Raw genomic sequence first — 25,672 nt, 5'->3', positions numbered from 1 at the left:
CCTCAAATAGAAATCATACCCATACTAAGAACTCGAGTATAATAAAATAAAAACAAAAACTGCTTTTTTCATTTGGATCTAAGTTTTACACAGAAAACAAAAATGTATTTTTATTGGAGCGACAAATTTTGCATGCGACAAATTACGAATTATGAATTACTTATATTTTAAGTATAATAAATCTTATGAAACTTAAGGCTAAGCAGACACAGCAGCTGCGACGCCGACGTCGACGCCTTTGTTGTTTGTAAACAGCCGCAGCAGATGCGTTCAACAGCGACGTCGACGTTGTCTTTGTTGTTAGCAGCGACAGCAACTGCGACGCTTTTCTAATTAAAGATGGCGACCATGCCATTTAGGCGCGCTCGCCACGGATGCGTCTGGCCAATTGAATGTCCTTGGGCATAATAGTAACACGTTTGGCATGAATGGCGCACAAATTGGTGTCTTCGAACAGACCAACCAAATAGGCTTCAGATGCTTCCTGCAATAGCAACGTGTTAAAAAACCTCATTACATTATGACACAAAATGGGGTCTGCACTATAAGCAACCCCCACTCCCCTTAGAAAACATAATTTTTTCCACTTCCCGCCAATTTACCTGCAATGCGCCGATAGCCGCCGACTGAAAACGCAAATCGGTCTTGAAATCTTGTGCAATTTCACGCACTAATCGCTGGAAAGGCAACTTGCGGATGAGAAGTTCCGTAGACTTTTGGTAGCGACGAATTTCTCTCAATGCCACGGTACCAGGGCGATAGCGATGAGGCTTCTTAACTCCACCAGTGGATGGCGCTGATTTACGAGCCGCCTTGGTGGCCAATTGTTTACGGGGCGCTTTACCACCCGTCGATTTGCGAGCTGTTTGCTTGGTACGTGCCATTATTTAAAGTGGAAAGTTCCTTTTTTCACTAGTTTGATCAATTAGAGCACTTTTGTCACGGATAAAGTGACGTCCGAACTGTACGATAACTTTTCAATGAATGAAATGTGAAGGGGTCGGGCGGAGCCGATACTGCTAGATTATTTTGATTATTCGAGCAGTATCGATAGAGATGGAATAATAAAATAGAAAACTATCGCAACAAATTTTTATCTGAGCATCAATATGCTTTAATAACTTTAATATGTACATACATATATATATATATAAATATATATTTGTTTATATATAAATCATATATATATACTTATATATAAATATATATATGTTTATATATATATATATATATATTAATATATATTTCCAATCTTAGCTTTCTCATTGATGACGCAATAATAATATAAATTCTTTTGTCTTTTTGTCTTTTGTCTACAATTCATAAACATTGTTTGACAAAAGCGCCCATTTCAATAATTTATGTAACATTTTGTATATTCAACACTTGCAGTGTGACTCATGGGTGATTACGTCATTGTAATCTGTACCAACTGTACCTAGCTTTAGCACAATCGTTATTAACTAATATATATCTCATCCCTACTATCGATATTAATCTTCTGTAGAGGTAACATTGCGCTTAATTTAACAATCATCTCTAACTTAAAAGTAGCGGTACTTTCAATTTTTGGTAAATGATTTTTAATTTATTCATAAATTGAAATTAGTTGAGCTTTTTGTTTTTTTTTTCTTTTAAGAATTTACAATGTGCGATTCGGATTATGGTATTTGTCCATATAATAAATCGCATCGTATCGTCCTATTCAGAATGCCCGGTCACATAATAAAGTGTATGCGCAAGTACAAGGGGCCCCCATTGATAATTTGCAAATATAATGCAACCCATCGCATGCCAGCTGAGCAAATGGAACAGCATCTGGAAGAATGTGCAGACTATCAAAAATTTAATGCGTATGAAAATTTACAAAAAGCGCTGGAGGCACGTAAATCGCCGCAACGTGCCTAGTAACCGAAAGCAACATCTTTTGATATAAAAGAAACAGAAAGGAAGTACAATTATAGAAGAGTAATGGTAATTGCTTATCAGTTACGAATATTTGATAAAGGGCTCTTTTTAATTGTTTCAAATATCTAGAAAGGAAACACTATATACAAGAAATAGATTGCCCGTTGCACTTAACCTTTCAGAATAAAACACAAATACTTATATACAGGTTCTAAACATTAAATTAATAACTATTCATAATTATACGATATCCATTTCCAAATCGGTGTCGCCTTGCTCGTCCAGCAGCTTGCGCCTGTCTTCTTTCTCTTTAGTCTTTAATTGAGAGGTGGCATCACTTAGATTTGATAAAGGACGCACCTTGCCGAGATTAACAACCGGGCTTTGAGTATACAAATAGATTGCATATGACACGACAGCAATTGCCAATGCTGTATTCATATATATGGGAATTGCGAACAGGAAGTAGCAGAGCACAGCCGTGAATAACAGCTCCAAGGCGCTGGCAAATGTTTTAAGTATTGAATTCATGTACTTTAAAAAGAAACTAGTCACAATGCCAATGGCGGCATTATTGACAATAATAATTATAACACCAAATCGTGCAATGCTACTCAAGTTCTTGGCACTAAATGCATCCAACAATTCCCCTCGTAGCAGCAATATCAATGCATTGCAAACAATCGAGTCCATGTACATAAAGACGTTTTGCACGAAAATGTTAACATCAGCGCCTTTGTCCTTCAAAAGATATTCGTTGTAAACACCTGCTAAGCATGAGCAAATCGTTTGGGCTAAGATTAAGACGGCACTTATGCTAAAATCGAAGCCCGCCATATTTTTGCCATTCGCCTTGGAATTTGTTTGCGTGGCATTCACAGCGCTCGCTACCTGCAGTACCGCCGCTTCACTATCGTCATTTGCATCATTGTAGAAGCTGTTCAAATCCACCTGCTTTAGCATGCAGCCGAGTGTAAGAAGGATTAATGAAATCCATTGACGTTGTGATAGGTACTTCTTGAATATGATTTGAAACAGGATTCCCGTGACTACAACTCGTAATTGAAGCAACAGATAATATGTAGTTGGATCAAATGTCGCGAGATTCACAAAAGCTAAATTATTGTATAAGCAATATAGAAAAGCTGGCACCATGTAGAGCCCTAACACATTGCGATCTTTATGAACATCGCGTACCAGCGACCGAAGATTGTTGCTATGGAATTATAAAAAGCTTAATTAGTTATTAATCGTAAGTAATTGTTCAGACTCACTCTTTGCAATAAAGGCAAGTGGAAACAATTAGCTTAAAGACTTCAGTCAGTAACACCACAGTCACTGTATTATAGCTGTAAGAATTATTTGAATCCTGCGAAGCGGTCACAAAAATGCCTACGATATATAATGACATTATAATGATTGTAATAATTTACATTTAAATATATGTGTTCACCTTGGCCAATAAATAATGACATATACAGCAGAAATATAATGAAGGTAAGTTTTGTGGGAAACAATTCACGCCAATTCGTCGTCATTTTGTGAGCTGCTGCTAGACTATTTCGACTATTCAGCTCATGCAATCAGTTTTTTTTGCTTGTTTCCTCCTAAATTCTGACACGTTTAGATAAACAAAATTGTTTTTTTTTTTCTACAAATTTTTTGATATCGCAGTCGGCGAATCAGCTGTTTAGTAACAGTGTTGCAAAATTACCCGATATAGACGGGTGTTGTACAACTTAGTTTTTCTATCTGCGTGTGTGCGTGCGGCCAACTTCAAGCCTTTTCTTCTTCGTCGTCGTCAAAATGGCAAACCGCGGTGGTCGTCATGCTCGCAATGAGGATTCAGAAAATACCATCAATTATGTTCAATGCGATGGTCTGGTAAGTTAAATATAAATATAAATTTAAGGAGGCACGCATAGGCTTAAGATCAGTGCAGTAGCAGGGTGTGGAAAAAAGCTTGCAATGCCACGCGCTGTGCCTGTTGTTTGTTTGCGTGTGTGTGTGAACGTGACTGAGAGAACGAGAGAATGCATTGAAAATTGCTAAGAGAGCGCCGCTGCCGCCTTAATTCGAACAAAATAATGAATTAAAATTAATCATTAATTCTTTTTAGGCAGTAATGAAAATGGTTAAGCATTGCCATGAGGAGTCGAGCAATATGGATTTGGCTCAAGGCGCTTTACTTGGTCTAGTTGTGGATAAGTGCCTGGAAATCACGAACTGCTTTCCTTTTCCCAAGAGTGGAGATGAGACCATGGACGAGGAGATGTACCAGCTAACTGTGATGCGTCGGCTGCGTCGCGTCAATGTCGATCACTTGCATGTGGGCTGGTATCAGAGCTCCGATGTGGGCAATAGCCTGTCTTTGGCTCTGCTCGAATCGCAATATCACTACCAGACCAGCATCGAGGAATCTGTCGTGGTTGTCTACGATACACAGAAGTCTTCGCGTGGTTTCCTTTGCTTGAAGGCCTATCGCCTGACACCGCAGGCCATTCAAATGTATAAAGATGGTGACTTCACACCTGAGGCATTCCGCACCCTAAAAGTGGGTTATGAGAGTCTCTTTGCTGAGATACCAATTGTCATTAAGAACTCGCCGTTGACCAACATTATGATGAGCGAACTGAATGAACTACTGCCGGAGGATAAGGGACACAACTTCCTGGACTTGGGCACCGCCTCAGTGCTGGAGAATCACATGCGCAGCCTAATCGAACGCGTGGACGAGCTCTACCAGGAAGCTGTGCGCTACAATAAGTATCAGCAGGTGGTCTTCAAGCAGGATACGGTAAGCTGTTGCTTTTCATGTTTTCTTTTTAAATTTTACTAAAAATTTTTATTAACTAGGAAAAACATCGCGCTCTGGCTAAGTTAGCTGCTGAGAACGCTGTGCGCACCTCGAAGGGTGAACCCACTGTACCAGAGGAGGAGGTCATTAAACAATTCCGACCCATGCCTGTGCCGGCTCGGTTAACGGCCACAATTACATCTGGTCAAATCAATACGCATGCTCAGCATATTGCACAATTTTGCTCTCAATCGCTGGCTAAACTTTTCATCACCGAGTCGCTGCAGAATGCCAAGGAAACCAAGCAGATCAAATAGTTTAGTTTATTTTACAAATCGAGTCTTTGTCTGTGTAGAGGCAACAAATAATAAAAGCCCAAACATTTTTAAGCTGTGTGTAAATACAACAACGCATAGTTGACCGAACTCTTTGTCCCATGGTAAATGTTCTATTTTTTTTTGCAACTCTCTTTGATGCGATTGGTTTGTCGTTAATAGTGTTGGCAACTCTAAAGGCTCTAAGAAGCTAGGCTAACATGTTAAAAAAGCTAGAAAATGCTGAAGATTTTTATCCTTGAGTCCAATAAAAGTACGACTAGATAAATAAAATAGAAACTAGACTAGACTAAAGAAAATATGGAATTTTGCCCGTAGTGTTATCAAAGATAATATAACAAGTTCATTCATTGAATTAATGCAGCAATGCACAACTGGACGAAGTGTCACCTCTAGTGCTCTCTTAAATCTTATTGTGCTCTCTGATTGGTTGGTTGTAAGTGCAACAATGCACAGCTGAGCAATCTCTTATCTCTGTTCTACTCTCTTTATTTTTAGTTCTCTCGCTCTCTCTGCTTGGGGGTGGTAGTTTTTCTTTTGTATGGTCAGCTCTGTGGCTGCGTCGTTGTTTCTTTTCAGTCTCCTTTCGGGTGCTTTTCCGTGCAGTGTTTCCACATTATATTTTATCTCTATTTACTATTTGCAACCGCTTCGATTGGTTTGTTTTCCATTTTTTTGACAAATGATAAGATGCTTTCCTATGATCTCAACGAGCGTTTACTAAGCGCCGTGCACAGCGGCGACTTTGGCCAGGCCTTGGATTGTATTCTGGAAGGCGCCCAGGCCACCTACGTCTCGGCCACATGTGGGCGCACAGCTGTGGGCACGGCCGCTCTGCTGGGCGATGCTGAGCTTCTCGAGCTGCTCGTTCAATCCTGCGAGGAGCCGCAACTCAATGTCTACCATCAAAGTAAGTTCAAGCTGCAGACACAAAGCCATTGGCATTCACGGGCAACAGCTGGTCGCAGAAAATCAATTTTGGGGTAGTTCGGCAGCTGTGTCTTCCCTATTCCTAAATTCTTTGCTAGCATATTTTTATGTAGCAAATATAATATAATATATTTTATTAGATATTTGAAATCTTTTGTTATATATTTTAATTTTATATAGTTTTTATAACTTTTAAAATATCTAATTGATTTATATGTCCATATCTGTATAGAATATTTGCAATTTAATGTATATATAGTATTTATGTAATATTAGTATATATACTATTTATTTTTAAGCTTTCGTGTCTTTAACGTTAAAAATATTTTTATTTTTTGATTTATATTTTTATTATTAAATGAAAATAAATTTAAAAATATTATGCGGGCTGTCCATATTTGAGATGATAAGGATAGTTAATAATCCAGCCGCCCGTATAATATCAAACCCGTATAATATCAGAGAAAAAATATAAAATTTTCAACAATTTTTTACATTTTTCAAAATAAGATATGTGGAAACTTTTTTCTTAAATTTTTTAAATTTTTAATTTTTTCTATATAAAGTAATTGTATATCTTAATAATAGATTAAGGCATAAATGTATATTGGTCTAGATTTCGCTTCTAATTATTTTTTTTAAATTTCAAAAAACTTATTTAATTTCAAGTAAACTAAATTTCATTTCAACTAAAAAATATATTGAAATTATACATAAAATATGAAACTGAATTAAAAATTGTTGAATTTAAATAAGTTTTTCTAGCAGTGCATTCAATATCAGTGACCCAAATGCATTTTGAAAACAGAAAAAAAAGAGAAACAAAAAAGAAGAAGAACAATTATCTAGAATGGAACAAGGGGCAGTGAGGGGGCGGGGGTTTGAGGTCAGAGAGAACCGGCTGAAGGTGTTGCTCACTGATGATAAGCCAACGCAATGAAAAATGCACTTGTTTAGTTTTCTCGCTTTTCTTTTGACTGTCAAAGACGCAGTCAGGTAGTCGATCGTTAACGGTCAAAGGTGAGCGAAGTGAGAAATTTATAGTTGAGAAAAATAGTAAAACAATATGGTTTATATAAATATTATTAACTAAAAGAAACATAAAAATAATATTATTTACAAATGTTCAGAAGCTAGAATCTAGCTAAAATAATTCCAGATTGTGTCATAAAAAATAATCTAAAAGTGAAAAAAAGGTATTTTTTAATTTGGAATTTCTAACGTCTGTTGAATGAACAGCTGCTATACAGCTCCTCTCTTCGCCACTCTTCGCCCCTCTTCGCTCCTCTTCTTGCTCCTCATTTCTCTCATTGGGTCTCTTCTCGGTCCTCTCTTCGTCTTTCTTCTCGCTCCATCTTCTGCTTCCGATAGAGCGGCAAGAGGGGCAAAGAGCGTCTATTCCTGAACCATATTTCTATGAACAAATCAATTAAAGTAATTAATGCGTTTTGGTTACTGTAGAATTAGTATTTCCAAATGTCATAGTTAGTTAGAGAATCTTAAAAAGTGATGGGAAAATTGTAGTTTCTAATGCGAATTTCGCCTGTCTCTTTTAGTTTCTATTGGTTTTCTTGGCCTGTTATTGCACTTATGAAATAATGATTATTAATTAATATATATTAATTAATTAATTTTAAGCTCTTAAGAGTTTTCTTAATTATTTTTTAATACAGTAATTCAATTTGTTAATATAATTAGTAATTATTATTTAAAAAATTTATATTTTTGAAATTATTCTAATATTTTTTAAATTGAACAGTCATTAATAATTGAAATATTTTAAGTATATGTAATTAATTCTTCGTTACTGTTAGTCATAAATTCCAATTCTAAAAATAATTTTTATTTTTTATAATTATTATTATTAATTATTATTATAATTATTAATTAATAGAGCAAATGAAATTATTGATATAATTTCCAATTCGTTTTTTTAGTTCTTAAAAAATAATATTTCGAAGTAATCTTAATTACTTATCAGATTTTTTAGTATTACCCTTAAAACCTGTTAAATCTTTTTTGAATTCATTGTTAAAGTATTTTAAATAATTATTAATTGTTAAGTAAAAAATTTATATTCTTTAAATAATTTATATAAAAAATAAAAAAGAAATAATCTTTTTGTCTTTCCAGCCCATGCCGATGCTCTGGAGATAGACATTACGCCCGAGGGCATGGAGAAACTTGAATGGGTGGACGAGTTTGAAGGCGAAAGCTGGAGCTCGGAGAATACAGAAGGGGGCGGAGGAGGCGGTGGTGGTGGGGCAGTGGCCGGCGAGGATTCGCAATTATATCACTACTATGCGAAGACCTTTGAGAATACGGGAGAGTTCCTGACGCAATGCTGCGCCAGTTGCCGTGAACAGGATCCACATATCTATGATTCGGATTTGGTGACGCCGCTGCACTATGCCGCCGCCTGGGGTCATGTGGAATGCGTTGCTGTGCTGCTCAAGCACCAGGCGCCCATCAATGTGGTCAATAGCGAGGGCTACACGCCGCTGCATGTGGGCGCCGGCAACGTGGAGGTCACTCGCCAGCTGATCCAGCATGGCGCTTTGGTCAACTCGAAGACGCTGAGCGATGGCAAGACAGCGCTGCACTTGGCCATCGAGAACCGATGCAGCGAGGCGGCTCGACTGCTGCTGCAGACGAACATCAATTTCAACGAAACGGACGACGAGGGCGAGACGCCTTTGATGCTGGCCATTGCTTGCAATCTTTTGGAGCTGGCCACAGAGCTGATCGAGCGTGGAGCGCGCGTCAACCTGCAAGACAAGGAGGGATATACGGCACTGTACTTCGCAGCCATCGGCCGGCATCGGCAGCTGGCGAAACTCCTGCTGGAGCGTGGCGCACGACGGCTGCCAGGTCATCATCTGCTGCATCAGTGCCTCGGCCCGGATGCCGAGGACCGGGCCATGGTCGAGCTGCTGCTGCAGCATGGCGAAAGCCTGAGTGTCAGGGATGGCGATAATCTGACTCCCATCATGCGTGCCATATACCAACAGCTGCCGGAGCTGCTTGAGTACCTGCTGGATCAGGCAGACCAGCAGCGCCTGCTCGGCCTCTACACGGATGCCCAGGATGTGGGCCTGCTCCTGTTCGCTGTGCAGCAAATCGAAGAGCTGTCCGCATTTCGTCGGATTCTGCGTGTTCTGCTCGCCAAGCTGCCCAGCGCTCGCAGGGATCTGTATAGCTACCAGGCGCCAACGGTCGTCTGCGGCTTCGTCTACAGCGAAACGCCCTTGGCTCGTGCCATCAGCCTGCAGCGCCTGGACATAGCTCAGCTGCTGTTGCGAGAGGGCTGCAATCTCTCGCAGATCTCGTGCGAACATGTTCTCAACGAGCTCCGGTCGCATTGCACTCATCAGAGCTTGGCATTTGCTGAACTTTTGGGTATGTTTCAATTCCATTTCATACATTTTATGGAATATCAATTCTTGAACATTGCAGGGAGTTCTTTTTCCACTTGCTTAGTTTTCACTTGTATTTCATTGATTGCGTTTCACATTGCCATTTGTTCCACTTTTTCCCACTCGTTCCACACTTCAAATTTACACTACTTAAAATATTTCGCACTTTCAACTTGTTCCACTTATCATTCACTTCAGATTTGTAGCTGTTCCATATTCCACTTGTTTCACTCTTTACGATTCAGCATTATTTCAGCAGTTTCACATTTTGAGATTCGTTTCATTTACCAACTTAAAGTTGTTCAATTTTTAAATGTTCCGCTTCACAAACCTTAATCTTTTCAATCATTTCACATTTCAGATTTGTTTTATGTTTCAATTCTCTTTCAATATATGGAGTCGTTCCATTATCACCACTCGTTCCACATGCCAATTGTATCAACTGTTTTCTCTAACTTTTCTCACTTCCACTTGCATTTGAAGACCCTTTCAAAGTTTTCCCTCATTCCATTTGTAACTCTTCTCATTTCCAACTCTCCATCTACTTCTCTTCCCATTTCCACTATATAAAGCTTCGACTCTAAACTCTTTACCAGTTTAACTATTCCCATTTTCCATCGATTTCTTCTTACAGTTAAACTGTTCCCATTCTCTTTCAACATCTCAGTTTTCTCCATTCCATTTCTACTTCCACATTTGAACTCTTTCCATTTCTAACTTCTTTCTTCTTTTCAGGACACGTTGGCATCAAGTTCTCCCCGCCCACCGAATCGAGTGACACTTCCCAGCCAGCCACGCCCGCACGCTTAGCCTTCGACCAGAACATGCGTCAGCTGAGCACACAGCCACGTTCGCTGCAGTCGCTCGCCCGCCAGGTGATACGCCAGCAATTGTTGCAAGCGCTGCAGGCCAACGCCCAGCTGCACGCGCAGCATCCACCAACGAACGAGAGCTCCACGTTGGCACGCATCGTCGACGAGCAGCTGTGCATGCCGCAAACGTTGAAAAGATATCTCAGCGAATTTTCCGATGTGCCGGCATTGCGAGGAGCCCATTTAACTAGTCAAATAATACGATCAGCTGAATCGTGGGATTAACATCGAGTATCTTGTGCAATTTGCAGTATTTATTTAAGTTATTTATATTTATAAATACATAGAATATGTTTAGCATAGGTATGTAAAGTTTGTATATTGCCCGTTAGTGTAGTGTATGCAAAAACGTAGGGTATTTACTTTTAGTGTGTAGGCACATATATATATATATATCTAATCATCTATATATAGAAACTCACAATATATAATTGCGATCAAACACTTTTTGCTCTTTACATTTTTTTTTTTTTTTTTTTTTTTTTTAGGCAATATATTTATTTCTTTATTTTGTTGCAGCTTATTGTCTTAGACTCTATAGCGCATTTAGCTCTAAACCTTAACTAATGGGAGGGCAGATATGCCAATTATTCTGCACTTGTAGCTACTATCTTAATTAGTTCTAATATTGTCTAGAGGATGCAATCTCTTCAGTCTTCGCCTATTGTTGTTTATAGCCAGGTTGCTTGCGAGATGGTTAGGATGCGCTGCAAGTCTGTCCGCGTATCTTGAACTGTGTCGCCCAATGAGTTCAGCAACTGTGGGAATTGCTAAATCCCTATGTAAGACTGAGTTTCTTACAAACCAGCTGGCTCCAGTCCATCTGCGTAGTGCTTTATTCTGCAGGGTCTGAATTTTGTTCCTTGTAGTCTTCGCCGAGGAGCCCCATAGAGAGATACCATATACGAAGGTTGGGACAACTATTGCCTTGTAGATGGCGGCCTTGCTGCTGTAAGACAACTTGCTTGAAGCTCTCAGCATCCAGTCGAGGGTTTTTAGCTTGCTTTTGCATTTTGAGGTTACTTGACTTATGTGCGCTTTAAAAGTCAGCCTTCTGTCAAGAGTGATACCAAGGTACTTTACTTTTGAGGCTTTGGGAATAGTGGGCCCCAATGCAACGCTTGGGCAATCTCCTCTTCTAGTGGCGAAGGTAGTATGTACAGACTTTTGTGCATTAATGGTGATACACCACCGTTTTGCCCAGCGTCCGAAAGAGTCCAGATATTTTTGTAGTGAGTCTGAAGCTTCTTGCGCAGATACGTGACGTGATAAGATGGCGGTGTCATCTGCATAGGTCGCTATGAGTACTGCATCTGTACTTCCTATATTTGGCTCGGGAGTTGGCATATCTCCTGTGAATAAAGTATAAAGTGTTGGGCCTAGAACACTACCCTGTGGTACTCCAGCCATAATTGGTCTAGTCAAGGATACTGTTTGCCCCCTTGACACTTGGAAGGTTCTTCCAATAAGGTATGAGGATAGCAACGCGAAAAATGGGGCTGGAAGGGTGGTCCTCACTTTCTGCAGCAGTCCCAGGTGCCAAACTCGATCAAACGCCTGTTTGATGTCTAAAAAGACGGCAGAGCAGTACATCTTTTCTTCAAAGGCTCCAAGGATATGGTGCACAACTCTGTGAACCTGTTCCGGTGTTCCATGCTGTCTCCTGAAGCCAAACTGATGGTTTGGAATGGCCTCCTGGCGTCCCAGATGTGTCAGTACTCGTTCCAGAAATATTCTTTCGAATATTTTGGAGAGTACTGGCAACAGGCTAATTGGTCTGTACGACTCAATTTCTCCCACGGGTTTGCCAGGCTTAGGAATCATCACAATCACGGCGCGCTTCCAGCAGGCTGGAAAGTGCCGGATGCGGAGCATGGCGTTGTACACCATAGTTATGTAGTCTATGGTGGAGTCAGGCAGTGCTCTAAGGACTCTGCCGTTTATTAGATCATATCCAGGGGATTTTTTTGCCTTCACTCTTCTGATGTGTTCAAGAACCTCTTCTTTTGTACATCCAGTTATCTGGTCTTCAGCTGGGAGGGGCGAGAGAACGATGTCTTCTGTTGCTTCGATTTCTGAGGCCTCTGCGGTAATCACCGGCGTGAATTGGTCTTGAAGGTGGTTTGCAAAAGCCTCAGCTTGAGCTTCGTCTCCAATGTGCCAGGAACCAGAAATGCTCCGAATGTGATGACGTCGTATTGGCTGCCGTTTGAGCTTTCTTGTAAATTTCCATAATTGAAACTCTGCGTCAGTGGGCGATTCAGCTCGTACCAGCGCATCGCTGATACACCTCTTTTGAAGCAGGGCGAGAGCAGCTTTAAGATGCCTCGTGGCTTCGTTGTACATGGATTTGGCATCAGGCGTGCGTAATCTTAACCAGCGTCTCCTGGCCCATCTTTTGTGTATTAGTAGGTGTTGGGCCTCCAAGGTGAGGGGGATGTTGTACGGAGACTGTTGTCTTGTTTGGCAAGATGGTGGGGCGGCTTGGTGCGCAGCTTTGACTATTTCTTCCTGCAGTTTGTTTGCTGCGTAGTCCACGTCTTCAGGAGTGTTAAGTTCCATTTCTATGTGCAAAGAGTAATGGAGCTCGCGCCTAAAGACTCCTAAATCTGATCCTGCTGGCAGTAGTTGTTTCCTAATGGGCAAGGGCTGTGGCTGCGCGTGGATTGTGACTATTAGTGGCAGGTGGTCAGAGGATAGGTCCAAGGATTCTTCAATGGTCAATTGCCGGTCACAGATGCCTTTGTAGACAGCGAAGTCGATTGCCGAGGGCCTGTGTCCATTAATTGGGTAACGGGTGGGGGCTCCAGTCGCCAATATGCTGAATTGTAAGTTTTGAATCGCCTCAAATATGACTTCTCCGCGACGATTCGCACTATTGCTTCCCCAAAATGGGTGCCATCCATTCCAGTCGCCGCCGATGAGGGTCTTATTCAACCTTTGGCCTAGAACCTGTTCCATGTGATGATCACACAGACCAGTGTTTGGCGGAAGATAAATTGACGCAACTTCGATCGCTCCAATAGACGTAGGCAGGGTGATGGCTGAGACCTGCATTGTTGCGTTGCAAATTGGCAGTAAAGGTGTATGCGGTATTGTTGCTCGTATGAGGATTGAGGATCCACCAAAGCAGTTTGCTCCTTCACCATGAGCCTGATAGTGTTCGTATCCGAAAATTTGTGTAGTGGGGCACTCATGAGTTTCTGTTATTAACATTATATCTATGTTTTCTTGTGAGAGAAACGCAGCCAGTTCCTGAGTCTTGTTTCTCAGGCCATTGGCGTTCCAGATACCCACACGTAAAGCCATTATTTGTAGGCAAGCTTGGTTATGATGGCCATTAAACTGTTTAGCATGGTTGCTTGTTGGGATTGTACTTCTCGCATCGCTTTGAGCTCGGCATTAATTGCGTCAAACTGACGTTGTTGTTGCTGAAGCATTTCAGTGAACAAAGTGTCACTTGTGGTATTCTTATTTGACGGTCCACCTCTAGCGGCCTGTGCGTAAGAAACACCACTAATAGGCGTTGCAAAGCTCGTGGCTTGGGTAATGCTCCGGGGCCTTGTAATTTCGGAAGCAGTACTCGGACCCGTAGACGGTGTTTGTGTGGGACTCCTTTTTTGTGCTGGGGATTGCAATTTGCGCAACCGCTTGTATACTTGGCAGCCCTTATAGTTGGCTGGGTGCTGTAACTCACAGTGCACACAAGTTGGTGCCTGGTCCTTTTCGCGGGTGCAGTCTTTGGATGCGTGTTTCCCGGCGCAACGCACACATCTGGGAGCTTTGTGGCAGTAGCGTTGTGTGTGTCCAAATTCTTGACAGCGATGGCATTGTGTCAGGTCGTTGTATCTTCTTGGCAGTTCCACTGTGCAGCGTTGCCTGCAGACAACTCGAATGTCCAAAATTTCTTTGTTGTTGGGGGCCTGAGCCACGTCAACAAAAAATATATTTAGCGGTGTTTTGTCCATACGGCTCAGTGGGTTGTGCACATTTGTAATTGTGTGGCCTTTGGTTTCCAATTCCTTTTTAATTAGTGTTGTATCAGTGCTGGAGTGAAGCCCTTTGAACACGACTCTATATGGTTTGTCCTCCTTAAGCTGGTAGCAGTGGAACTCCAATTCCAGCTTAGTAAAGTGGTCTATAACTCTGCGATAGTCCTCACTGCATTGGGTTAATACACCTATGTTATTCTTCTTTGGCTTAATTACGTATGATTTAGCATCAATTACTTTATCTATTATCTGTTGAAGTAGGGCCACAGACTTGATGTTTGGACACCATATGGGGGGCGGACGAGGTTTCGGAGTAGTTTGCTGGTCGGTCAATACTGGGGCTTCTGGAGCTACAGGTGATTCGCTGTAGTCTTCATCTTCTTCTACGAGCAGTGAAAATCGATTTTCTGATATTAATGCTGCATTGCTGGTGCTTGGTTCGTCGAAGATGAGCCTTTTCTTGATGGTTTTTGGTGAATTTGGCTGTTTACGTTTCGTGTTTTTGTTGTTAGTGATGCCTTGCACGGAGGCGATATCTATTTTTGAGTTTATTGGCATGATGGAGGCTTGCCTATTTGCCATCACAACGTTAAGCTGGGCTTGCATTTCTGCATTTACCTTTACAGCTGTAGCGAGGTTATTGACATTAGATGTCATCGCGGATTGTGCTTTTGAGTGCAGGCGCACTCGCGCCAAGCGACGAAATTTCGTAAATTGCAATTAAAGCAATTGAGTTACGCGGAAGCAAGCGATAAGAAAACGCTGCGTGTGCGGTTTTTGTTGCTGTTGCGTTGAAGAATGCACCGCAAAGTTCTATTTTTAGAACTCTGCAGCAGTAGAGCTTAAGCGAAGGCTGTTCGAATTCACGTCTTTACAGGTCGAACGACTGATCGCGATTGTTCTTTACATTAACTTTTTAGACACTTTAAATTGTTACAATTGTTGCATACATATATATATATAAAGTTGTGAAAATTATGAAATATGAAATGAGTTTACTTTCCTTCGAACTTTTCTGTGCTTACACTTTACAGGAAAAAAATATACATACAAAACACTACAAGTGAGAACTAACTGTCATATATATAAATACAGATTTATATATATACATAGAAAGGTAGTTATATTCCTATAAAAGATATGATAACAATTACCATAACAATTTGGGGCACTTATATATAGAGCTACAAAGTTGACTACTCCACAAATTATATTCTTCAGGTTTGGAGCTTCGCTCGTCGGGCTTAGGGCTTTAGCAGCAGCTTGAAGTCGTCATTAGCATTTTCCATGATATACTCGAAGGCGATCTTATCCTTTTTATCCTTGAGCAGCTTCAGCGTGGGCTGCTGCTGCAACAGGTAGCGACACACCTCCAATTGTCCGCGCATTGCAGCGCGATGCAACGCGCTCTGCCCACATTCATCCTGCAGCAAAAGATTCGCTTTCGGCTGCTCTGCCAGCAGCTTTACAATGTTCAGATGACCTACAAAGAAGGTATTATCTGTATATATAGCCTTTAATATATATAGAGATATGTTACCCATCATGGCAGCTCGATGCAGCGGCGTGGCACCCGCCTTTGTCACCGCATTCACATCCGCATTGCCCTCATTCACCAGCAGCTGGCAAATCTGCTCGTTCCCATTCCGGGCTGCATAGTGTAGGGCAGTGTAGTCGCAATCATCGCGTGCCATCGCCTTGCCCTTCTTGATGAAATCTCTCACACGATCCACTTCATTGTAGATGGCTAAATGGGATAAATAACATGTTAACAAATGTCGAGCGACAAGTGATCTTAAGCTCTAGCTGAAATACTGGGAATATATCAAAATGTACTGCTAACATAAAACTTATAAATATTGGGAAATTCATAAGGTTATTCATGGAATATAAGACGGAATTGAGCGAAATATATGGATAATCTTGTCTATAAAATTTTTTTGAAATACTGGGAATTTGATAAAGTAGGGAAATAGCATGGATTGCAGAGAACGAAAGTGTTATGGTACAATACCTATTAAGTAGGAAAGGGTACCACTATGAGGGAAATTATATTTATCTATCCGACAATATGGAGCTCGATAACAATAAAAACAACAGATTTTAATACAATCGCGATCAGTCGTTCGACCTGTAAAGACGTGAATTCGAACAGCCTTCGCTTAAGCTCTACTGCTGCAGAGTTCTAAAAATAGAACTTTGCGGTGCATTCTTCAACGCAACAGCAACAAAAACCGCACACGCAGCGTTTTCTTATCGCTTGCTTCCGCGTAACTCAATTGCTTTAATTGTAATTTACGAAATTTCGTCGCTTGGCGCGAGTGCGCCTGCACTCAAAAGCACAATCCGCGATGACATCTAATGTCAATGACCGCGCTACAGCTGTAAAGGTAAATGCAGAAATGCAAGCCCAGCTTAACGTTGTGATGGCAAATAGGCAAGCCTCCATCATGCCAATAAACTCAAAAATAGATATCGCCTCCGTGCAAGGCATCACTAACAACAAAAACACGAAACGTAAACAGCCAAATTCACCAAAAACCATCAAGAAAAGGCTCATCTTCGACGAACCAAGCACCAGCAATGCAGCATTAATATCAGAAAATCGATTTTCACTGCTCGTAGAAGAAGATGAAGACTACAGCGAATCACCTGTAGCTCCAGAAGCCCCAGTATTGACCGACCAGCAAACTACACCGAAACCTCGTCCGCCCCCCATATGGTGTCCAAACATCAAGTCTGTGGCCCTACTTCAACAGATAATAGATAAAGTAATTGATGCTAAATCATACGTAATTAAGCCAAAGAAGAATAACATAGGTGTATTAACCCAATGCAGTGAGGACTATCGCAGAGTTATAGACCACTTTACTAAGCTGGAATTGGAGTTCCACTGCTACCAGCTTAAGGAGGACAAACCATATAGAGTCGTGTTCAAAGGGCTTCACTCCAGCACTGATACAACACTAATTAAAAAGGAATTGGAAACCAAAGGCCACACAATTACAAATGTGCACAACCCACTGAGCCGTATGGACAAAACACCGCTAAATATATTTTTTGTTGACGTGGCTCAGGCCCCCAACAACAAAGAAATTTTGGACATTCGAGTTGTCTGCAGGCAACGCTGCACAGTGGAACTGCCAAGAAGATACAACGACCTGACACAATGCCATCGCTGTCAAGAATTTGGACACACACAACGCTACTGCCACAAAGCTCCCAGGTGTGTGCGTTGCGCCGGGAAACACGCATCCAAAGACTGCACCCGCGAAAAGGACCAGGCACCAACTTGTGTGCACTGTGAGTTACAGCACCCAGCCAACTATAAGGGCTGCCAAGTATACAAGCGGTTGCGCAAATTGCAATCCCCAGCACAAAAAAGGAGTCCCACACAAACACCGTCTACGGGTCCGAGTACTGCTTCCGAAATTACAAGGCCCCGGAGCATTACCCAAGCCACGAGCTTTGCAACGCCTATTAGTGGTGTTTCTTACGCACAGGCCGCTAGAGGTGGACCGTCAAATAAGAATACCACAAGTGACACTTTGTTCACTGAAATGCTTCAGCAACAACAACGTCAGTTTGACGCAATTAATGCCGAGCTCAAAGCGATGCGAGAAGTACAATCCCAACAAGCAACCATGCTAAACAGTTTAATGGCCATCATAACCAAGCTTGCCTACAAATAATGGCTTTACGTGTGGGTATCTGGAACGCCAATGGCCTGAGAAACAAGACTCAGGAACTGGCTGCGTTTCTCTCACAAGAAAACATAGATATAATGTTAATAACAGAAACTCATGAGTGCCCCACTACACAAATTTTCGGATACGAACACTATCAGGCTCATGGTGAAGGAGCAAACTGCTTTGGTGGATCCTCAATCCTCATACGAGCAACAATACCGCATACACCTTTACTGTCAATTTGCAACGCAACAATGCAGGTCTCAGCCATCACCCTGCCTACGTCTATTGGAGCGATCGAAGTTGCGTCAATTTATCTTCCGCCAAACACTGGTCTGTGTGATCATCACATGGAACAGGTTCTAGGCCAAAGGTTGAATAAGACCCTCATCGGCGGCGACTGGAATGGATGGCACCCATTTTGGGGAAGCAATAGTGCGAATCGTCGCGGAGAAGTCATATTTGAGGCGATTCAAAACTTACAATTCAGCATATTGGCGACTGGAGCCCCCACCCGTTACCCAATTAATGGACACAGGCCCTCGGCAATCGACTTCGCTGTCTACAAAGGCATCTGTGACCGGCAATTGACCATTGAAGAATCCTTGGACCTATCCTCTGACCACCTGCCACTAATAGTCACAATCCACGCGCAGCCACAGCCCTTGCCCATTAGGAAACAACTACTGCCAGCAGGATCAGATTTAGGAGTCTTTAGGCGCGAGCTCCATTACTCTTTGCACATAGAAATGGAACTTAACACTCCTGAAGACGTGGACTACGCAGCAAACAAACTGCAGGAAGAAATAGTCAAAGCTGCGCACCAAGCCGCCCCACCATCTTGCCAAACAAGACAACAGTCTCCGTACAACATCCCCCTCACCTTGGAGGCCCAACACCTACTAATACACAAAAGATGGGCCAGGAGACGCTGGTTAAGATTACGCACGCCTGATGCCAAATCCACGTACAACGAAGCCACGAGGCATCTTAAAGCTGCTCTCGCCCTGCTTCAAAAGAGGTGTATCAGCGATGCGCTGGTACGAGCTGAATCGCCCACTGACGCAGAGTTTCAATTATGGAAATTTACAAGAAAGCTCAAACGGCAGCCAATACGTCGACATCCCATTCGGAGCATTTCTGGTTCCTGGCACATTGGTGACGAAGCTCAAGCTGAGGCTTTTGCAAACCACCTTCAAGACCAATTCACGCCGGTGATTACCGCAGAGGCCTCAGAAATCGAAGCAACAGAAGACATCGTTCTCTCGCCCCTCCCAGCTGAAGACCAGATAACTGGATGTACAAAAGAAGAGGTTCTTGAACACATCAGAAGAGTGAAGGCAAAAAAATCCCCTGGATATGATCTAATAAACGGCAGAGTCCTTAGAGCACTGCCTGACTCCACCATAGACTACATAACTATGGTGTACAACGCCATGCTCCGCATCCGGCACTTTCCAGCCTGCTGGAAGCGCGCCGTGATTGTGATGATTCCTAAGCCTGGCAAACCCGTGGGAGAAATTGAGTCGTACAGACCAATTAGCCTGTTGCCAGTACTCTCCAAAATATTCGAAAGAATATTTCTGGAACGAGTACTGACACATCTGGGACGCCAGGAGGCCATTCCAAACCATCAGTTTGGCTTCAGGAGACAGCATGGAACACCGGAACAGGTTCACAGAGTTGTGCACCATATCCTTGGAGCCTTTGAAGAAAAGATGTACTGCTCTGCCGTCTTTTTAGACATCAAACAGGCGTTTGATCGAGTTTGGCACCTGGGACTGCTGCAGAAAGTGAGGACCACCCTTCCAGCCCCATTTTTCGCGTTGCTATCCTCATACCTTATTGGAAGAACCTTCCAAGTGTCAAGGGGGCAAGCAGTATCCTTGACTAGACCAATTATGGCTGGAGTACCACAGGGTAGTGTTCTAGGCCCAACACTTTATACTTTATTCACAGGAGATATGCCAACTCCCGAGCCAAATATAGGAAGTACAGATGCAGTACTCATAGCGACCTATGCAGATGACACCGCCATCTTATCACGTCACGTATCTGCGCAAGAAGCTTCAGACTCACTACAAAAATATCTGGACTCTTTCGGACGCTGGGCAAAACGGTGGTGTATCACCATTAATGCACAAAAGTCTGTACATACTACCTTCGCCACTAGAAGAGGAGATTGCCCAAGCGTTGCATTGGGGCCCACTATTCCCAAAGCCTCAAAAGTAAAGTACCTTGGTATCACTCTTGACAGAAGGCTGACTTTTAAAGCGCACATAAGTCAAGTAACCTCAAAATGCAAAAGCAAGCTAAAAACCCTCGACTGGATGCTGAGAGCTTCAAGCAAGTTGTCTTACAGCAGCAAGGCCGCCATCTACAAGGCAATAGTTGTCCCAACCTTCGTATATGGTATCTCTCTATGGGGCTCCTCGGCGAAGACTACAAGGAACAAAATTCAGACCCTGCAGAATAAAGCACTACGCAGATGGACTGGAGCCAGCTGGTTTGTAAGAAACTCAGTCTTACATAGGGATTTAGCAATTCCCACAGTTGCTGAACTCATTGGGCGACACAGTTCAAGATACGCGGACAGACTTGCAGCGCATCCTAACCATCTCGCAAGCAACCTGGCTATAAACAACAATAGGCGAAGACTGAAGAGATTGCATCCTCTAGACAATATAAGAACTAATTAAGATAGTAGCTACAAGTGCAGAATAATTGGCATATCTGCCCTCCCATTAGTTAAGGTTTAGAGCTAAATGCGCTATAGAGTCTAAGACAATAAGCTGCAACAAAATAAAGAAAAAAAAAAAAAAAAAAAAAAAAAAAAAAAAAAAAAAAGATTTTAATAGGGACAGAATGTTAACAGAGGCACAATAAATATATAAATCAAGAGTCTCGGTCAAGATATATGGGTCTATAAAACAAAGCAATGTAAATGTTTATCGAAGACAGTAATATTTGATCGATCGTTTTAATGATAAATATAACGATAGAGTAGTCAAATATTGATAAGATAACGGACATACGACAGTAGATGACTCCAGGGCGCCAGGCTTCATCTATGCAAGAATCGTACGTAATGAAAACTTTCATTTTACTTGAGCAAGAGACAAGTTAGGCAGGCGACAGAAGCATCAGCTAGAGGCTAATACTGCATGACATCTACTGTAACGGGTTACATACAGAGGGACTACATTATAATACCCTCTCATGCGAGGGTATTCACTTATGTTTTCATAAGTGTTTCATGTGATTCATAACGAAGTCGGTGCGTAACACTTGGAAACCAATTGTCATAAGTTATATACTTAGATCCTAACTTATGATCTCTGCTTGGTCTATATTTGGCTAGGCAATACATGATTCAGAATATAGAAAACCAGGCACTCCTTGACTTATAACTAAGTTATATATATTTTTATTTTACTCTCCGCATTCTTTGTCGAATCATACATTCCATGTCTGAATGTTATATATACTTGAGAAGTGGAAAGTTTCCTTTTGACTCACCTGCATTCCAAATGCCCCGATCGAAATCCATATCGCTGAGCGTCTGCTGTGCCGGCTGCGTGTGCTTGTGGCACTTGCAGTTGTCTGCGCTATGCTGATCCATATTTATTGATTTGATAAAGATGATTTGATGATTTGATTTGAATGATTGATGATTGACTGAAGTTTTTGCGTTTCGAATCAAACTTTGCAACTTCGTTAAACCTCGCGCTGCATTGTCCAACAGATTTCCGCTTCGCCGCAGCTACAAACTACCTTATAGCTGAGTTGTGCTAGGGTATTTAGCATAACCATTGGCGGTACAGCGACTAGGACTCCATTGACGCAAGGCTTAACGGATAAACGATTCGACAAGGCTTGCACCTCAGCCTGATTCAAGCCAAATACGGTACAGGTGTAATCATGCAGCGAGCCCTTCACGGTGACGTAAGCGAAATTGCCCTCCGATTGTAGAATGGGCACGGGTATGGTCACAACATTGGCCGGGCAACCAGGTGGTACAGCACTAGTGGATGTTGTCGATGGCACCGGCTGTGGGTTTTCGCTGTGGGTAGTCGATTCCTTTGCCACTGGCCCCGCCTGATTATCGGTCATACTTTGCTTTTAAATATATATATATATATCTATTGGATAGGCTGTCAAAAAATGTGTTTTTGTTTTTTTTTCAGGTTGCTATAGTTTTTACACACACACACACACATACACGCGTACACTCGCACTTACACACACATGCACACACAGAGGGGAGAGAGTTTCGGTTTACTCTGGGGAATCAACTTTATGATAATTGCCTAAACTGGCCGCCTCTCTGCCTATATTGGATAGATTCTCGCGGACTACAGACACGGTTTCGGATTCAGGCTCGGGCTCGACGAACTCCTTGCGCATCGTCCACATATATTCATTATAGTCCTGCTTAACGGCTGTCGATGAACTGGCGACAACGCGAAAACCCAAAATCTGCAACACAAAATTTTGTTCTTTTTTTTTCAATTTAAAAGCCAAAAATGCCACAGTGAAAGCTCTAACTAGCAAACAGTTTGATTAATGGAGAAAATTACTTTTTTTATAGTAAATTTATAAAAGCTCGAAAATAAAATTTAAAATCGAATTAAATTTTGGTAAAATAGTTTAAATTTAAAAAATATTTTTGTTTTACGAGTTAAATAATTTTGAGAATTTAATTTTTGCAATATATAATTTTGATTGCTTAAAAAATATTAAGAATGATTCTAAAACAAAGAGGATTTGTTTTATATGTTTTTTTTTCATTTTTCTTTTTCTAACCAACTTTTCCTAACCAACTAGAGCCGAGCTTTCACTGTAACGTGTGTTTACCGTACCTCTAAAGCTGATAATATGCGACACGGATGGACTAGATAAACGATTGTGGACTCATCGCTGTAGCCGCCGCAGGAGAACTTGTTTAACTGTTCGATGTCGTCAGCTGAGAAAGTCGAAGCTTATCAAAATGTTGTATATATATGTATATATCTACTACGAGTATATATATATCTTAAAACTGTTTAATTTGGGGTGTTTATACAGTAAGGCAATATGAAAAGCGCTGAACAAAGATAATAACAATAATAAAAAATGCTTTAAGCGCCAGCAGCATGACGTCAGCAACTGGCCTCCACTTTCTGTGTGTGTGTGCGTGCCTGTGTGAGTGCTAATTAAGAAAAAACTATGTTGCAATCAAAAAGGTGTCGTTTTTTTAAACTCAACTCTAGCATGTAACAGTATTTTTAAAGAAAAGCCGAAAAGTGCATTGACTTTTCCAAAATAAATACTTTTTAAATATAAACTCTATTAAAGTATATATATCTGCGTGCTTATGTGTGTGTTTGTGCTTGGCTCACCATGCAAGGCGTAATTCAACTGCACTCAGTGCGAAACAAAACGAAACTGACGGCTCGAGTGTGCGACAGATATTACAATTAATGGAGAGCGGCCAACGAGTGGCAGAGTGCAAAAGAGAGTGGAGAGCAAGAGAGTGGTGAGCAAACTTTGTACTAATAGCTCATGCCAATTCTCGAATACTCTAACTATGACTTCATGTTCGAACGGCGTTAAACTTGTTTTCGTTTGAATTGCTAACAAAAAAAGCTTTAGAATTTAGCATATTTAAAGCATAAATTTTAAGCAATGTGAATATTAAATTAGAGCCCCATGAAATTGAAACCCTGCTAGCTAGATACTTCTTTAAAGAAACATGTATACCCTTTCTCAGCTATTCATAATTCACAGAGTACATACAAAAGTGAGTAAGCAAAATTATAAAATGAAATTCATTTTGTGCTGGTTGTAGAGTTTAAGACTAATGCAGTTATGTTTTATTTACAAGGCCATAAATCCGTTCAATACACTCAGGCAAAAATAAACATTGTACGTTGAAAAGCGAAAGCAAAGAAATACATCATTCAAAGTGATAAGAAAATGTGTAGCAAGCACTATTGTTTGAGGATGCCACTGTAAAGATGGGCTGCACACGCACAGACACGGGCAGATATATAAGCACACACAGACGCTCAAGGACGAGCTCATTCAAAAATTAGTTGGTAGTGTAAAGTGGAATAACCGAATACAAAAGAAAAAAACTAAACCAGACTTGTGGGCGTGAATTTGTGCACAAGAGCCTGTGTGTGTGTGTGAACGTGACGAAGCACACTTCGTATAATTTGTGTCGCGCAATAAGACAGAACGAGAAAAAAAAATAATGAAGACGCAATTCAGCAAATTAAGTTGGCCACAAATATTGGCTGGCAACGAATATAAGAAATCAACTATTAAAATCTAATAAAAACTAACTGCGAAATGAGAAGAGTGGAGAGAGTGCGACAGAGAGTGTGAGGACAGTCTATACTGTTGATTTACCTTTCAGTCCAGAGACGAGCACACGCCATGGATATTTGTGACTATAGGAGGCTAGATTACCGCGTATGATAATGTACGGCATTTGGTATATTTTTTTCAACGGATTTTTGGTAGCTATTAATTAGCGCGGGTGGGGCGTTTCGTTGTAAACCGGTTCAAACTGGATAACAACAAAAATCAAATAATTATTGCTGCACGACGAAAGCTAACTGCTATGCGGACCGAAGGTTGGCTTACGACTAAATTTTGTTTGCAAGCTTTCAGGTTTTTCCGTACTGAAGTAGTTTTTTTGATGTTGTTGTTTGTTTGTTTGCTTTTGTTTGTTATTAATGTGTCTGCCGTTGCGTTGCTCTTGCGCTCTCAAGCACACTCTCTTTATCTGCAATGTCTAGCCAAACTATATTGGATTAACTCACATAAGTGTAAGCAATGAGGTACTGATAGATAAAAACTCTCCACTCGAGCTGAGTGCGTGTCGTGAACACGCACGTATATAGTTTATTATTAGAGCTGTGCTTAATTCTTTTGTTAACATTTTAATACCAAACGGGGATCTATAATAAATGAAGGCCAAGCAAAAAACTACTCGATAATTTTGTTTTATTATTATTATTATTTTTTTAAATGAGAAAAACTTGGTCACTTATATTATGTATATCATACTTTCATATAGTCTCATTTTATATGACTGATTGAGGATAATTGCAATAATTCTTGTATCAATGAATTTCAATATTTTCCCATCTCTAATCTGAAGAGAGAGAATAAGGATAAAAGTCTACAAACACACACACAGGCACATGCATATACAATTACTGACCAGTTGCATGTTTGGCAATTCATAACTTCATGAGCTATAATTACGCTAGCAAAGGCACTGTATATGTATATATTTGGTCGTCAACCAAAAATAGTGCCGGTCAACAACTCCTACGCCAAAGCCTGATTCCTAATTACACCATAAAAAATATCCATCAACCTCATACAATTGCAATCACACCCTTTCAATTGCCTAAAACTTCTGTCCTTTTGCGTGTTTCCCGCTCTCACACACGCGAAATTTTTTTAAATATATACCTAAGAGTCATAAACATAACTGTTGTTAGGAGGCGCTCGAACACAACAAATTGTGTGCTGTCAATGATGTCATTTGAATTTATTTAATGAACTTTTGTTTCCAGTTTCTCACTCATTCAGTTGCGCCTTTTTTATCCGACCTATATAGTTTAGCCAACTCACCTCATATGCATGAAACTCTATGTGTGCAGTATTTGTTAAACTGTCTGCGCGAAAGTTTAGCACTTTAATTTTTATTTGATTTTATGTTTAATTAATGT

General features: G+C 41.1%; 8 protein-coding genes across 14 annotated transcripts; 3 read left to right on the top strand and 5 right to left on the bottom strand.

The window, feature by feature from the left end:
- Positions 1–63: 63 nt before the first annotated feature.
- LOC111599384 (histone H3.3) lies at positions 64–1,000 on the bottom strand. Its single transcript, XM_023315021.2, has 2 exons — positions 603–1,000; positions 64–484 (listed from the first exon to the last, which is right to left on the bottom strand). The coding sequence occupies exons 1-2, from the start codon at positions 882–884 to the stop codon at positions 356–358; spliced, it is 411 nt and encodes a 136-aa protein (XP_023170789.1). The 5' UTR covers positions 885–1,000; the 3' UTR covers positions 64–355.
- A 479-nt stretch (positions 1,001–1,479) lies between these two features.
- On the top strand, positions 1,480–2,129 carry LOC111599366 (gametocyte-specific factor 1 homolog). The gene is made up of 2 exons (XM_023314999.1): positions 1,480–1,572; positions 1,640–2,129. The coding sequence occupies exon 2, from the start codon at positions 1,648–1,650 to the stop codon at positions 1,906–1,908; it is 261 nt and encodes an 86-aa protein (XP_023170767.1). The 5' UTR covers positions 1,480–1,572; positions 1,640–1,647; the 3' UTR covers positions 1,909–2,129.
- Position 2,130: 1 nt separating this feature from the next.
- Positions 2,131–3,501, bottom strand: LOC111599364 (UDP-galactose transporter senju). The gene is made up of 3 exons (XM_023314996.1): positions 3,362–3,501; positions 3,183–3,300; positions 2,131–3,124 (listed from the first exon to the last, which is right to left on the bottom strand). The coding sequence occupies exons 1-3, from the start codon at positions 3,444–3,446 to the stop codon at positions 2,149–2,151; spliced, it is 1,179 nt and encodes a 392-aa protein (XP_023170764.1). The 5' UTR covers positions 3,447–3,501; the 3' UTR covers positions 2,131–2,148.
- Positions 3,502–3,620: 119 nt separating this feature from the next.
- On the top strand, positions 3,621–5,135 carry LOC111599365 (eukaryotic translation initiation factor 3 subunit H). Its single transcript, XM_023314997.2, has 3 exons — positions 3,621–3,792; positions 4,028–4,705; positions 4,765–5,135. Exons 1-3 carry the CDS (start codon positions 3,715–3,717, stop codon positions 5,020–5,022), a joined length of 1,014 nt encoding a protein of 337 aa, XP_023170765.1. The 5' UTR covers positions 3,621–3,714; the 3' UTR covers positions 5,023–5,135.
- A 506-nt stretch (positions 5,136–5,641) lies between these two features.
- On the top strand, positions 5,642–10,483 carry LOC111599309 (ankyrin-3). Its single transcript, XM_023314918.2, has 3 exons — positions 5,642–5,950; positions 8,104–9,369; positions 10,122–10,483. Exons 1-3 carry the CDS (start codon positions 5,731–5,733, stop codon positions 10,481–10,483), a joined length of 1,848 nt encoding a protein of 615 aa, XP_023170686.2. The 5' UTR covers positions 5,642–5,730.
- Positions 10,484–15,363: 4,880 nt separating this feature from the next.
- Positions 15,364–21,656, bottom strand: LOC111599395 (ankyrin repeat domain-containing protein 39). The gene is made up of 3 exons (XM_023315033.2): positions 21,459–21,656; positions 15,791–15,997; positions 15,364–15,733 (listed from the first exon to the last, which is right to left on the bottom strand). The coding sequence occupies exons 1-3, from the start codon at positions 21,559–21,561 to the stop codon at positions 15,495–15,497; spliced, it is 549 nt and encodes a 182-aa protein (XP_023170801.1). The 5' UTR covers positions 21,562–21,656; the 3' UTR covers positions 15,364–15,494.
- Positions 21,634–25,652, bottom strand: LOC111599396. Of its 6 annotated transcripts, none has more exons than XM_023315037.1 (2): positions 25,575–25,652; positions 21,634–22,093 (listed from the first exon to the last, which is right to left on the bottom strand). In XM_023315037.1, exon 2 carries the CDS (start codon positions 22,050–22,052, stop codon positions 21,657–21,659), a length of 396 nt encoding a protein of 131 aa, XP_023170805.1. In that variant the 5' UTR covers positions 22,053–22,093; positions 25,575–25,652; the 3' UTR covers positions 21,634–21,656. The 6 variants fall into 6 exon arrangements, with proteins under 6 accessions (XP_023170805.1, XP_023170802.1, XP_023170804.1 ...); XM_023315034.1 differs by having other exon boundaries at positions 21,634–22,053; XM_023315036.1 differs by having other exon boundaries at positions 21,634–22,058; positions 25,575–25,646.
- Positions 22,136–25,649, bottom strand: LOC111599398. Of its 2 annotated transcripts, none has more exons than XM_023315042.1 (4): positions 24,558–24,859; positions 24,336–24,495; positions 22,802–22,905; positions 22,136–22,418 (listed from the first exon to the last, which is right to left on the bottom strand). In XM_023315042.1, exons 2-4 carry the CDS (start codon positions 24,415–24,417, stop codon positions 22,218–22,220), a joined length of 387 nt encoding a protein of 128 aa, XP_023170810.1. In that variant the 5' UTR covers positions 24,418–24,495; positions 24,558–24,859; the 3' UTR covers positions 22,136–22,217. The 2 variants fall into 2 exon arrangements, with proteins under 2 accessions (XP_023170810.1, XP_023170808.1); XM_023315040.1 differs by lacking the exon at positions 24,558–24,859 and adding an exon at positions 25,575–25,649 and having other exon boundaries at positions 22,144–22,418.
- Positions 25,653–25,672: the final 20 nt, after the last annotated feature.

The sequence above is a fragment of the Drosophila hydei genome, unplaced genomic scaffold (genome assembly GCF_003285905.1).
Source record: "Drosophila hydei strain 15085-1641.00,03,60 unplaced genomic scaffold, DhydRS2 tig00000172-arrow-pilon, whole genome shotgun sequence".
Taxonomy (NCBI): domain Eukaryota; kingdom Metazoa; phylum Arthropoda; class Insecta; order Diptera; family Drosophilidae; genus Drosophila; species Drosophila hydei.
This window is presented reverse-complemented; position numbering and strand designations above follow the sequence as displayed.

Bases quoted from the DNA above. Each gene is read 5' to 3' on its own strand.
- LOC111599384 (XM_023315021.2), bottom strand. From the start codon at position 884: ATGGCACGTACCAAGCAAACAGCTCGCAAATCGACGGGTGGTAAAGCG. The intron at 485-602 runs GTAAATTGGCGG...TTGCTATTGCAG, and splicing joins CGGCTATCGGCGCATTGCAG to GAAGCATCTGAAGCCTATTT.
- LOC111599366 (XM_023314999.1), top strand. From the start codon at position 1,648: ATGTGCGATTCGGATTATGGTATTTGTCCATATAATAAATCGCATCGT.
- LOC111599364 (XM_023314996.1), bottom strand. From the start codon at position 3,446: ATGACGACGAATTGGCGTGAATTGTTTCCCACAAAACTTACCTTCATT. The intron at 3,301-3,361 runs GTGAACACATAT...TATATATCGTAG, and splicing joins GTCATTATTTATTGGCCAAG to GCATTTTTGTGACCGCTTCG. The intron at 3,125-3,182 runs GTGAGTCTGAAC...ATAATTCCATAG, and splicing joins ACTTGCCTTTATTGCAAAGA to CAACAATCTTCGGTCGCTGG.
- LOC111599365 (XM_023314997.2), top strand. From the start codon at position 3,715: ATGGCAAACCGCGGTGGTCGTCATGCTCGCAATGAGGATTCAGAAAAT. The intron at 3,793-4,027 runs GTAAGTTAAATA...AATTCTTTTTAG, and splicing joins ATGTTCAATGCGATGGTCTG to GCAGTAATGAAAATGGTTAA. The intron at 4,706-4,764 runs GTAAGCTGTTGC...TTTATTAACTAG, and splicing joins TGGTCTTCAAGCAGGATACG to GAAAAACATCGCGCTCTGGC.
- LOC111599309 (XM_023314918.2), top strand. From the start codon at position 5,731: ATGCTTTCCTATGATCTCAACGAGCGTTTACTAAGCGCCGTGCACAGC. The intron at 5,951-8,103 runs GTAAGTTCAAGC...TTGTCTTTCCAG, and splicing joins ACTCAATGTCTACCATCAAA to CCCATGCCGATGCTCTGGAG. The intron at 9,370-10,121 runs GTATGTTTCAAT...TCTTCTTTTCAG, and splicing joins GGCATTTGCTGAACTTTTGG to GACACGTTGGCATCAAGTTC.
- LOC111599395 (XM_023315033.2), bottom strand. From the start codon at position 21,561: ATGGATCAGCATAGCGCAGACAACTGCAAGTGCCACAAGCACACGCAG. The intron at 15,998-21,458 runs GTGAGTCAAAAG...TATCCCATTTAG, and splicing joins TCGGGGCATTTGGAATGCAG to CCATCTACAATGAAGTGGAT. The intron at 15,734-15,790 runs GTAACATATCTC...CCTTCTTTGTAG, and splicing joins GCATCGAGCTGCCATGATGG to GTCATCTGAACATTGTAAAG.
- LOC111599398 (XM_023315040.1), bottom strand. From the start codon at position 24,417: ATGCCGTACATTATCATACGCGGTAATCTAGCCTCCTATAGTCACAAA. The intron at 22,906-24,335 runs GTAAATCAACAG...CGACTTTCTCAG, and splicing joins GCTCGTCTCTGGACTGAAAG to CTGACGACATCGAACAGTTA. The intron at 22,419-22,801 runs GTACGGTAAACA...TTTGTGTTGCAG, and splicing joins GCATATTATCAGCTTTAGAG to ATTTTGGGTTTTCGCGTTGT.